Raw genomic sequence first — 12,111 nt, 5'->3', positions numbered from 1 at the left:
TTGTTTTTGCTATTTTTGTTGTTTGTTTTTAACTAATTAACAAAAAATAAAACCAGGAAAAAAATAGCAGACACTAACTTATCAGAAGCCACTTTTGGTTCAAACAAGATCCTCCAATCCCAGAAAGAACTTTTGGGAGATAATACGCTAGACTTTTTAAAAGACTGAACACTCTTTTGGCGATCACTTTTTTTCTAATAATACATTTGTCACTCTACAACAGCACCCGTTTTCTTTTTCCAAAATATTAAGGGATGATCTGATGTAATGCATCGCTATAATAAAATTAAAATTAAATAAATAAATTTAATAAATTTATTTAATTAAATAAATAAAATTAAAATATTAATTAAAACAATACAATTAAAATGAATTTTAGCAGAGTACAAGTGCATAGCTTCAAAGGCTGAACAAGCTACAGAAACGACAATAGCACTGCTTCTGAGCAATCTTATAAGAGCTTCTGACCATTTCTGAGCAAGTGATAAAAATACCCTGTCTATGGAAAAAAAAAGTTTTAGATGATACCTACCTTGCCTGTTCTCCTGTGTAATGTTGATCATGCTTCCATCTTCTGCTAAGCCATGTTCCAAGTTGGCTAAAATCTGCAGGGAATAGACAACCCGTGTTTAGTTTTAAAACTCTAGTCAGGAAACAATGCCCACATTAAGCTCAAACAGCTGCATTTATCACATTCTGGAGATAAAAAGAAAAAGAGTCACAAGGGCATATTACAGAACGGATCTATCAGCATTATTAGGATTAATCAGAGTCAAAATGTGAGGATATTTCTGTATTGCAATGCAGGCAATCCCTGGTTAAAAATGAGTTATATTCCTAAATTTGTCTTTAACTCAAATTTGTACTTAAGTTGGAACTTGTACTTACAAATGGATGGTCTATTACTAAAAATGATGGACAACGTTCTCCTTTGAGCCAATGAACCACTGAATGTTTTCACGAACAGCTGAAAACAAGCTTTATATTAAAAATGCGCAGCTTCAGTGTTCATCAACACATGGCGGGGCATCAGCGTTTTCTCGACTCAAAGGGGAACACTGCCATTTTTAGTAATAGGCAGCTTGTTCATAAATACAAGTTGTTCATAAATTGGACATTCTTAATCCAGGGACTGCCCAGGTGGAAATAAAAATGCAAGATATATATGCCTTAAACAAAGGATGAAATACTGTATATTTTTAAAAAAGAAATGGTTGGTTTATGCAAAAATGAGCCAGTAGATTAGCAGAATTATGCTAATTTGTTTTGATTATAATCTTGTGAATTAGTAAACAAAGCACTTGTCCAGTGGCAGTGGTTGCCTGTAGAAGAGTTTTCTTAGCCTGCATGAAACTGGAGGAACATGGAGATTTCAGAATAAATGTCTAATAGGCTGCATTCAGCTTGTAAGATCACAAATTGTTGTAAGCTTGAATAAAAGTACAGTACTTTGATTGCTTAGATCAGGGGTAGGCAATCTTGGCTCTTTTATGACTAGTGGACTTCAACTCCCAGAACTCCTGAGTCAGCTTGCCTGGCTCAGGAATTCTGGGAGTTGAAGTCCATGAGTCATAAAAGAGCCAAGATTGCCTACCCCTGACTTAGAAGATTTCAAAGCATTGTCCAATGGGGAGGAAACATAGCCCATTCTTAGCTTAGTCTACCTCCCACAAGTACTGAGGAGACAACAGAATACAGTAAGTGCCTTTTGGACTTAGAGATGCTACCAGCTATGCCTACTGTAAATGATTTTCCAAGACTGACTGGAATTCAGAGCTTCTGATAGTTTATTATCCACTGCTCTTTTCCCCCTGCCAATCAGTGATTAGCTGCCCGGACAAGCTGGTTATTTATCATCTTCTGGAGTGCAATCTGCACAACCACATCATTTCAAATAGGTAAGGAGCAGTTAGCAGAAATTCAACATGGCTACTTGCATCTAAATCCATTTCTTGACCCGTGACACTGACCCCAGACGAATTCTCATTTTTAATTCACAACACTAGTTGGACAAGTTATTATGCATCGGCCACTGCATGCCATTTGCTGGAGAGAAGATGGGAGATCAGAGAAGCAACTATTCAGCAAGCTAGTGAAAGGCAATATAGCCATTAGATAGCAGCAGTGCTGATTTCAACTTTCAGCTACTGATATCAGTTATTTTTTTCATCAAGGATAAGATGACGACAGCTTTCTTTGAATGGAGGAGGCAACAGTAAATCAAGAAGCACGGAAGAAAAAGAAAAGGGCTGAAGAGAGAGGAGAGCAATTTTAATATTCAAATTAAAAAGTGGACTCTTTGGGATGTTTTTCATGTTCAGGATAGGTTGGAGCAGCAACCTCAAAAGGCTGAACAGGACAGGAATATATACTTCAAAATTCAGTGGTAGGTTTTCTTCTAGGTAAACATCAGAAATGGGCAGCTTCCTTAGGGACATACTCCTTTGACAAGGGCATTTCTGGCTTGTCAATCTTTTGAATGTAAATATAAATAAACGATTGAACAACTGTTTCGAAAGTCTTGAAACGTAAATAGCGACTACTCCATAAATCAAGCTTCTTGCTGGTTATATAAAATGTTTAGTACTTCTGCCTTTAAGTATGTTTGGAATGTGTGGTTGTGGACAAACACAAAGGACCACTTTTCAGTTACACGTTTAAGAAAGGGGAGAAGTTCCATCTAAAGGGAAAGAATCTTGTCTTATTTCTCCACATTCTTCTCATCAAAAAATGCTCATTTTTGGAGTACAGTTCAAACAATTCAGAAACCAAAACTTCTACTTTGTTAGAGGTTATAACATCATTATGCAGCTGTTATAACATCATTCTTTCCTTTATCCGTTTTCAAAGATAGATAGATGATAGACATTCAGATAGACAGACATAAACTCTATATGTAGTCAGAAGTTGCCAGCTAGGCAACTATATCTATATGTCTATTTATTTATTTATTTATTTATTTGTTTGTTTGTTTGTAAAATTTATGTGCCGCCCAATCCCTAGGGACTCAGGGCGGCGTACAAAATTAAAACAACAAGTAAAACAATTAAAAATGAATACATTCACACAGCATGTCCCAAATGAATCCCGCCCCCCCCCCCGGGGACATCAACCCCAGGCCTGCCGGAACAGGAGAGTTTTAATAGCTTTTTTGAAGGCCGGCAATATATATCTATATCTATCTATTTTTAAAACAAAGAACAGTAAGAAGCCCATAGGTAGCCAGTACATCTGGAAAGAGAGAATATTGCCCTTAAGGCTTCCCATCAATCATGATATTGTGGGATGATGGGCATAACTTAGAAGGTAATAATAGAGCCATTTAGGCCAGTCATCATGACCAGCCCTATTGTCAGTGAATTTCTCTAAGTCTGACTTTTGGTGATTTCATGGACACAGCCACAATTAAATATGCCCAACTTTGAGCCAGAAGTGACTCTGCTTAGTTTTTTGAGATCAGCCAAATTGGGCCTGGTGCTGCCTGGTTTCTGTTTACAACCTCCTCACTGCAGTGGCCATCACTACATCTGACAGAAATCAATTCTGAAGTCATGCATTACATAGAACAAGGCTTTCGTTCATTGATCCTGGATCTGCTCGTATTTAACTTCACTATAGAATCTGAACTTCTAACACTGTGAAAGGAAAAAAAAATCTTCTCTATATCTACTTTTCCATGCCACACATGATTTTAAATGCCTCTTCCATATAACCCCATCCATTATTTTTCTCAAATGGGAACTTCCCAAGTCTAGTTTTTTTTATTTGATCGGTCTTTTCTACATCTACATCTATAATAATTTTTTTTTAAAAAAATGCAGTAATAAGAAAGCAAATTAAATGCAAAAGAGCACAGAGTGTATTCCTTCTGTTTATGCTTAAAAACTCAAGGTTGATTTAAAAAGTGCAAATACATTGTAATGGACAAATAGAGAAAATGCACAGCATAGTGAAGAAGAAATATTTACTGTGTTCCTCATGTCCACTGTAAAGCTGAGTGACTGGATAATCCATAAAACTATTAAACGCAGGGAATAAAATTACCTAGCTACCCCACTGTCTAAAATCTTTGGCGAAAGAGGAAGAAAATAGAGACAGAGGAAGTTGCGTGTGGCAGGCAGGAGCTCTGAAGGTTAATAGGCAGAACTTTGCTCAGCTCCTGGTAGCTGATATTAATTGAAAATGTCTTCGGTTCATATTGCACTTATTCTACCAAGGAATTCTGGTCCTTGCCACAATAATGTGCAACCAGTTGCTCTGTGTACAAAACTGTTTTCTTTATGGGGAAAAATACAGTCTAACAATGTTTTCAAACTGGTGGAAATAAAAAAGAGAGAAAAGTTTTCTAATTTTTCCATACTACTGTATCCATTCTTCTGGAATGTCCCCACAATTCTAGAAGAGATTTTAATGTTAGAAGAAAGAGGATTTAATGTGGCTGTCCCTATTACTTATCCATGAATTAGAATCCAATCATGAGGTACCTCAACTAAAATCAATGAAAGAAATAACGCGTTTACACTAATTCCTTAGGTGAGTTTCTTCAAATGTGTTTATCTAGCTAGTAATACTATGGATTTAGCAAATTTAGGGAGTTAATTCTTAGCTAAACCACCGTTCCTTCTACACTGCAAAGCTCGCTTTATAACTCTTCTGATTAAAATGAAATCCACATGCAGCAAAATAAAGATGGTGCCCAAGCCACCTATCTCTAGCAAAAGATAGGTTATGTCCATTCTACTCTGCTGCCTCAAACACTCTCATAGCTGAAATCACCATTGTGGAATACTCTGTCTAAAGAGAACTGAATGGGATTTATTAAAGTACAGCTTATAATTTAATTAGCTAATAATTTCTGCTGATCAGGACATACAAGGCACCGAGTGTCTGTGCCAATCTATCTGATTGCCAAGAAGATTACTGATACTACAGCTTCCAATCAAGAGCACTGCATAGTTCTTTCTTTCTAGGCAAGTTCATTCAACTTAACTACGTGTATAGTGCCATTAAAGAATCATCTTCATGTTATTTTATTTTAGATAAAGTAACATGAGCAAAGGGTTTGCCTTTGTTCAGAGAATGCAGTCTAAAATTCAAGGGCATTTGTTCCTCACTGGGAAAGAATTTAACAAAGTGAGACAATGTTTGAAAGAAGGGAGGGTATGGTCCCATAGAGGTCTTTCCGGAGGGAGTCCCAATGAGGGACTATGTTTTTGAGGTAGTGCGAGCTTGGCTCAGTTGTGGCTGTAGAATTGGAGAAGCAAAGGCTCAGGTATGGACTTATCAAGAGATAAGAAAAGGTGTTCAGATTTATGTTTTGGAAACTCCTCAAGACCTCCAGATGAAAAGCCAATGAAGATTACACAAGATACGTGAAGGTTCTGAAGGACAAAAGACAACAATAACTTGGATAACAAAGTTCCACACTGTGCCATGAGCATGAAATTATCAAAGCCTCATAAGTACCAACATAATAGGCTCAGTGGACTCTGCCCAGTGAAAGTCTGATAATTTAATATTTTAACAGATTTAATATCTCAACGGCTGCCACAAAGAAGAGGGAGTCAAGCTACTCTCCAAAGCACCTGAAGGCAGGACAAGAAGCAACGGATGGAAACTAACCAAAGAGAGAAGCAACCTAGAACTAAGGAGAAACTTCCTGACAGTTAGAACAATTAATCAGTGGAACAACCTGTCTCCAGAAGTGGTGAATGCTCCAACACTGGAAGTTTTTAAAAAGAGACTGAGCAACCATTTATCTAAAATGGTATAGGGTTTCCTACCTGAGCAGGGGGGTTAGACTAGATGATCTCCAAGGTCCCCCTCCTCCCCCCTCCCCATCATCATCATTATTATTATGTTCAGCATAAAGATGCCATGGAGCTCAGCCCAATTTCTTGAAACTGTATCCATGCAATTTTTTTAGAAGTGTCATGTAAGTGGTTTGCCACTGCTGTCTTCCAGGATGTGTTTCTTATTTCCCTGTCTGGTATTCTCTGATGGTTTACTATCTGAAAATCAATGATGCCAAACTTTCTTAGCTTCTGAGATCCACAAAGGCCAGCTAAATAGTGTTACCAGCTGAGGTATTCCAAATACGGTATCTACTTTAAAAACTTGGGAACTTTAAAATTTTCTATTGTTTTGATTGGAAAAGATAAAGAGAACAAGGCCAAAAGAATAAAATAGCTTTAAAATAGCTTCTATAAAGCCAGATTGTTCATCTTTATGTCTGGAGTATAGCTGGCTTTTATGATGATGGGGCTTATTTTTAACAATGATATCATCAACAGCCTCTATATCAGGGGTCTTCAAACTTGTCCCTTTTATGACTTGTGGACTTTAACTCCCAGAATTCCTCAGCCAACGTGCCTGAGGAATTCTGGGAGTTAAAGGGCCAAGTTTGAAGACCCCTGATCTATATCCTGTTCCCAAACTGATACATATTTTTCCACAACACTTAGAAAATTTGAGGAAAGGGATGAAAAGAGTTATTCTTGTGTGATTATGTCATTGGGAGTAATTCTCTTCACTTTCCAGAAGTACTCTGAATTACAAAGTACGTCTTTTCCATTGAAATTCCAGTCAAATTCCAAGACCAGTGATCCAGGCACACCTTTTCTTGCTTTGTGATAGAACCATAGTTGATTACTATAAAATGGTATTCCAATATTAAAAAATTGAAAGTGAAATTAAAAGACTGGCATCAACTTTAGATGGGCATCTAAACATGGTGCACATAAGCCTTGTATCATTTTAGAGGTGGCCTTTGCCAATCCTTGAAGAGAAGCAGTGTCTCCTTTCTTTTAAAAGTATTTGTTTTAACAATCAAACATTACAATTTGTTGCTTGATTAAGCAACTAAAAGGTGCTCCTGATTAAAGTGTTTTTAAGGTAATTAACCAACTCACTAAATGACTAAACACTACAGCTGTAATTCAAGTATTTGCAATCTAGAAGTGTAAGATTGTCTCACCATTGGCTTGATAATCTTACAGAAAGTACCAATTATACTTCAAATGATTAAGCTGACTATGCCTCTTGAGTGTGGTGGGGGAAAAAGACAATCTAATCAATGCTTCCACCAACAGACTATTTTAAACCAACTGTTATTCACCTAAAGATGGTTCTTTTGGAAGCAGGAACCGTGTGTCACAATAATCCCTGGAAGGTTGAAATCAATTCATAGTTTCTGCTTTTACATTTCTTTCCTCCACTTTCCAACATCTCTCCAGCTGAATGCCTGCTGGACTATACTCCAGCCCAATACCAGTGTTTGTGATCCCAGCTAGATTTAGGAATACATTTTTCACAAAAGTGAACTGAAGAAAAAAATTAACATCTAAGCTTCAGCTTTGGTTAGCTAGAAGACAATCCCCTACTAAGCTGATTTTCCAGGACAAAAATATATTGATTTATGTTAGGAAGAGCGGTGGTCCAAATGAAAAATAAACAACAAAACCAAACATACAAATCCCCAAATGGCTCTACTAAAGGCTATGCAATACTTTTTTCCTCCCTGGAAATAATAATTGTTGAGGTAAAGCCTATAGCTAAATGCTTAATAGAAAAGATGCACCATTTTTCACCTAAATCTGCTGATAAAGCTTTACATTTTATGAGAAAAAAATGGATGCTAAGAAAACTTAAAAAAAAAACAATAGGAAGGATATGCTACAATTTTGTACTAGCATATAAACAGATTTAAAATATAAAATGCAAAGTATATTCTTCAGAAAGCAATCATTTTAACATACACTGGCACAAAGTATATCAAGTGAAAAAACTGAATGTATAATTGGTAAAAACATTAAAGCCAACAGAGTACTTTTTCTGCAAAGGCCCCCAAAACAAAAAAAAGTAGTCAACAAGATACTATGGGAACTAAAGCAGCATAAATTAGAACAAAGAGATTGCAGAGAAACTAAACATATTGAGTGAATATGTTTATATACACAGCATTATTCTTGTGAACGATGTAGGCTAAATACTCATGCTTTGCACAATTATTGCTCTGGGATTATATATGAAATCAACAAAAGGAAAGCAAAGATAAATGTTTAGTGCTTCTAGATAAGCATCAGCAAATCATCTGCAAAGACTAACTGAGGATAATAAGCTTTTACAAGGGTTCAGCTGACTGAATTTGCTTACTTGATTCTCTGATGATGAGAAGAAATGATGTGGCTTTTCTATCATCATTTCTAATCATCCCTGTCTTCTAATGAGATCACTGATAATAAAGGCTGAAACCTTCTGGAAGGCAGGAAGCTATGATTCTCAAATCAGATAGCACATAAACATGCAAAGAAAGAGATGCAAAATATTTGTTAATTTGGGAAAGCAGGAAGAAAAATCTTAGGATTTAAATACTGGAGCAATATATACAATATACATATACCGTAAATGCCGGCGTATAAGACGACTTCCGCGAGCACTGAAATCGGCGCCAAAGACGGGGCTCGTCTTATACGCCGAGTCGTCTTATACGCCGGAAATACTGGTAGTTTCCGGCGTATAAGACGACGTTCTAGGAATGTGGCCCGGCTATAAAGATGGGGGTTGTCTTATACGCTGGGTCGCCTAATACGCCGGCATATACGGTACATACATACATATATACATACACACACACACACACACACATATATATTGTGTAGATAGATAGATAGATAGATAGATAGATAGATAGATAGATAGATAGATAGATAGATGTAGTATATACACAGTATATGCCATATATACAGAAGCCAAGGCTTGTATATATACAGTGAGGGATCCCCTGCTGATTTTGTACATTTGCCCACTGATAAGGAAATGATCAGTCTATAATTTTAATGATAGGTTCATTTTAACAGTGAGAGACAGAATATCAGCAAAAAAATCCAGAAAAAACAAATTTCAAAAAAGTTATAAATTGATTTGCATTTTAATGAGTGAAATAAGTATTTGATCCCCTATCAATCAGCCAGATTTCTGGCTCCCAGGTGTCTTTTATACAGGTAACGAGCTGAGATTAGGAGCACTCCCTTTAAGAGAGTGCTCCTAATCTCAGCTTGTTACCTGTCCACAGAAGCAATCAATCAATCAGATTCCAAACTCTCCACCATGGCCAAGACCAAAGAGCTGTCCAACGATGTCAGGGACAAGATTGTAAACTTACACAAGGCTGGAATGGGTTACAAGACTATCGCCAAGCAGCTTGATGAGAGGTGACAACAGTTGGTGAGATTATTCGCAAATGGAAGAAACACAAAATAATTGTCAATTTCCCTCGGTCTGGGGTGCCATGCAAGATCTCACCTTGTGGGGTTTCAGTGATCATGAGAACGGTGAGGAAACATCCTAGAATTACAAGGATGGATCTTGTCAATGATCTCAAGGCAGCTGGGACCATAGTCACCAAGTAAATAATTGTTAACACACTATGCTATGAAGGACTGAAATCCTGCAGTGCCCGCAAGGTCCCCCTGCTCAAGAAAGCACAGGCCCGTCTGAAGTTTGCCAATGAACATCTGAATAATTCAGAGGAGAACTGGGTGAAAGTGTTGTGGTCAGATGAGACCAAAATTGAGCTCTTTGGCATCAATTCAAGTCGCAGTGTTAGGAGGAGGAAGAATGCTGCCTGTGACCCCAAGAACACCATCCTCACCATCAAACATGGAGGTGGAAACATTATGCTTTGGGGGTATTTTCTGCTAAGGGAACAGGACAACTTCACTGCATCAAAGGGACGATGGGCAGGGCCATGTACCATCAAATCTTGGGTGAGAACCTTCTTCCCTCAGCCAGGGCATTAAAAATAGGTTATGGATAGGTATTCCAACATGACAATAACCCAAAATACACGGCCAAGGCAACAAAGGAATGGCTCAAGAGTGCATTAAGGCAGAAGTCCCCAACCTTTTGGTGACCAGGAACCGGTTCTGTGGAGAAAAGTTTTTCTGTGGATCAGAGAGTGTGTGGTTTTGTGTGTTGCCTGCATCCCGCGAATGGGGCTTTCCTTGTTTGTGCGGACCGGTTGCTGGCATGTTGCAGCGGGTACTGGTCCATGGACCGGAGGTTGGGGACTCCTGCATTAAGGTCCTGGAGTGGCCTAGCCGGTCTCCAGACCTTAATCCCATAGAAAATCTGTGGAAGGAGCTGAAGGTTCAAGCTGCCAAACGTCAGTCTCAAAATCTTAATGACTTGGAGAGGATCTGCAGAGGAGTGGGACAAAATCCCTCCTGAGATTTGTGCAAACCTGGTGGCCAACTACAAGAAACGTCTGACCTCTGTGGTTGCCAACAAGGGTGTTGCCACCAAGTACTAAGTCATGTTTTGCGAAGGGGTCAAATACTTATTTCACTCATTAAAATGCAAACCAATTTATAACTTTTTTGGAATGCATTTTTCTGGATTTTTGTTGTTGTTATTCTGTCTCTCACTGTTAAAATAAACCCACCATTAAAATTATAGACTGATCATTTCTTTTATTAGTTGGCAAACATACAAAATCAGCAGGGGATCAAATACCTTTTCTCCTCACTGTATATATAAGCCTTGACTGCTGTGAACTGCAATAGGCATATGTATATATGACTTCATTCTTCCTTGCATTGAAATTACTTATCCAGCCAGATTAATCTGCGAAGTGCCTGCTCTGAGCGAGCTGCAAAATATGGAGCAGCTTTTCTAGGGAGCTGGGATTTATTTTCACGCTCGGAAGTGAAGTATGACACTATTTCAGGATGAGAAAAAACAGGCTTAATAACACATTCTCAGACCACATCAATCCCATGCATCATCCCCAAACAGAAGCCCAGAGAGACATTATGTCTATGGAGATTCTCAATCATCCATGTTATCATTGTCCCAAAGACAAGACACTCATCTCCAGAACAAAACGCTTAGCTGACGAACAACACCTAAAAACCGAACTACACACTCTCACCAATGTACTAACATCCAATGGATTCCATAGAAATAAGATTACAAACCTAATCCAAAAAGAAACCCCCACTAAAATCCAAGACAAAGAACAAGAAAACGGCAAAGCCCTCCTCCCATACATAAAAGGCACCACAGACAGAATCAGTAAGATCCTCCATAAACACAACATCAAAACAGCATTCTGCACAAACAGAAAAATATCCACCATCCTTAGAAACCCCAAAGATAAAATTGAATTAGAAAATCAAGGAGTATACGAAATCCCATGCACCACTTGTCCCACCACATACATCGGACAAACCAACAGAAGAATAAGTGCACGCATTGAAGAACATAAGAACTCAGTCAAAAAAGAGGAACCAACATCTTCCCTGGTCCAACACCTTAAAGCCACAGGACATGAAATTGACTTTAAAAATACCAGAACCATTGCCAAAAGTGAACATTTTAATAACAGAATAATCAGAGAAGCCATCGAGATAGAAAAACGCCACACAGCATGAACAAGCGAGATGATACCTCCCGCCTTCCAGCCATTTGGAAACCCGCCCTTATTGACAAACGACTCCCTAACACAAAAAATGATACCAGACCCATACTCACAAAAACCACACAGGATGTCACCACCACACATCTACGCAAAAAACAAACCCAAAGCCACACCGATGATGAGGCACGACCACAAACCAGAAGCCAGACCACAGCTGCATCATTAGCCACTTTAAACCCCTCCAATCCATACATGAAGCAAACTGACACCCTCCATGAAGAGGAGGCACGACCACGAACGCGAAGCCCAAAAATAGCAAGGCAGCCCAAAATCTTAAACCCCTCTGCAACTCAGACTAACCTGAGCACAACCAAACAGAACACTCCCCAGCCAATCAGAGCACAGCCAAGCCCCTAACCATTCAGAACACACCTCCACCCAATCAGAACACAGCCAAGCTCCCACCCAATCAGTTCATACCCCCACTGGCAGTTAAAAGGAAGAAACAGCTAAGACCACACATTGCTGCTCGAAGCACGAAGCTGAAAACACCACCCTGAAGATGACGAAGTGCCAAGACACTTCCAATTTTATGCGGGAGAAAACCCGAACAACCATACAAATACCCGCGAAAACCTCAGAAAACATATATATATATATATGTTTTCTGAGGTTTTCGCGGGTATTTG

At 38.5% G+C, this 12,111-nt stretch overlaps 1 protein-coding gene across 2 annotated transcripts in view; it reads right to left on the bottom strand.

The window, feature by feature from the left end:
* The window catches only part of TRAPPC12 (trafficking protein particle complex 12), an 87,659-nt gene that overhangs the window by 28,290 nt on the left and 47,258 nt on the right, over window positions 1-12,111 (bottom strand). For both annotated transcript variants that reach the window (XM_039331927.1, XM_039331928.1), the window contains exon 8: window positions 533-605. In XM_039331927.1, the coding sequence (XP_039187861.1) occupies window positions 533-605 (73 nt within the window). The remainder of the gene's footprint in view (window positions 1-532; window positions 606-12,111) is intronic.

Source organism: Crotalus tigris, unplaced genomic scaffold (genome assembly GCF_016545835.1).
Source record: "Crotalus tigris isolate CLP2741 ecotype Arizona unplaced genomic scaffold, ASM1654583v1 scf7180000024439.5362192, whole genome shotgun sequence".
Taxonomy (NCBI): Eukaryota; Metazoa; Chordata; class Lepidosauria; order Squamata; family Viperidae; genus Crotalus; species Crotalus tigris.
The sequence above is the reverse complement of the archived record's forward strand: the minus strand, read 5'-3'. Positions and strand labels throughout refer to the sequence as shown.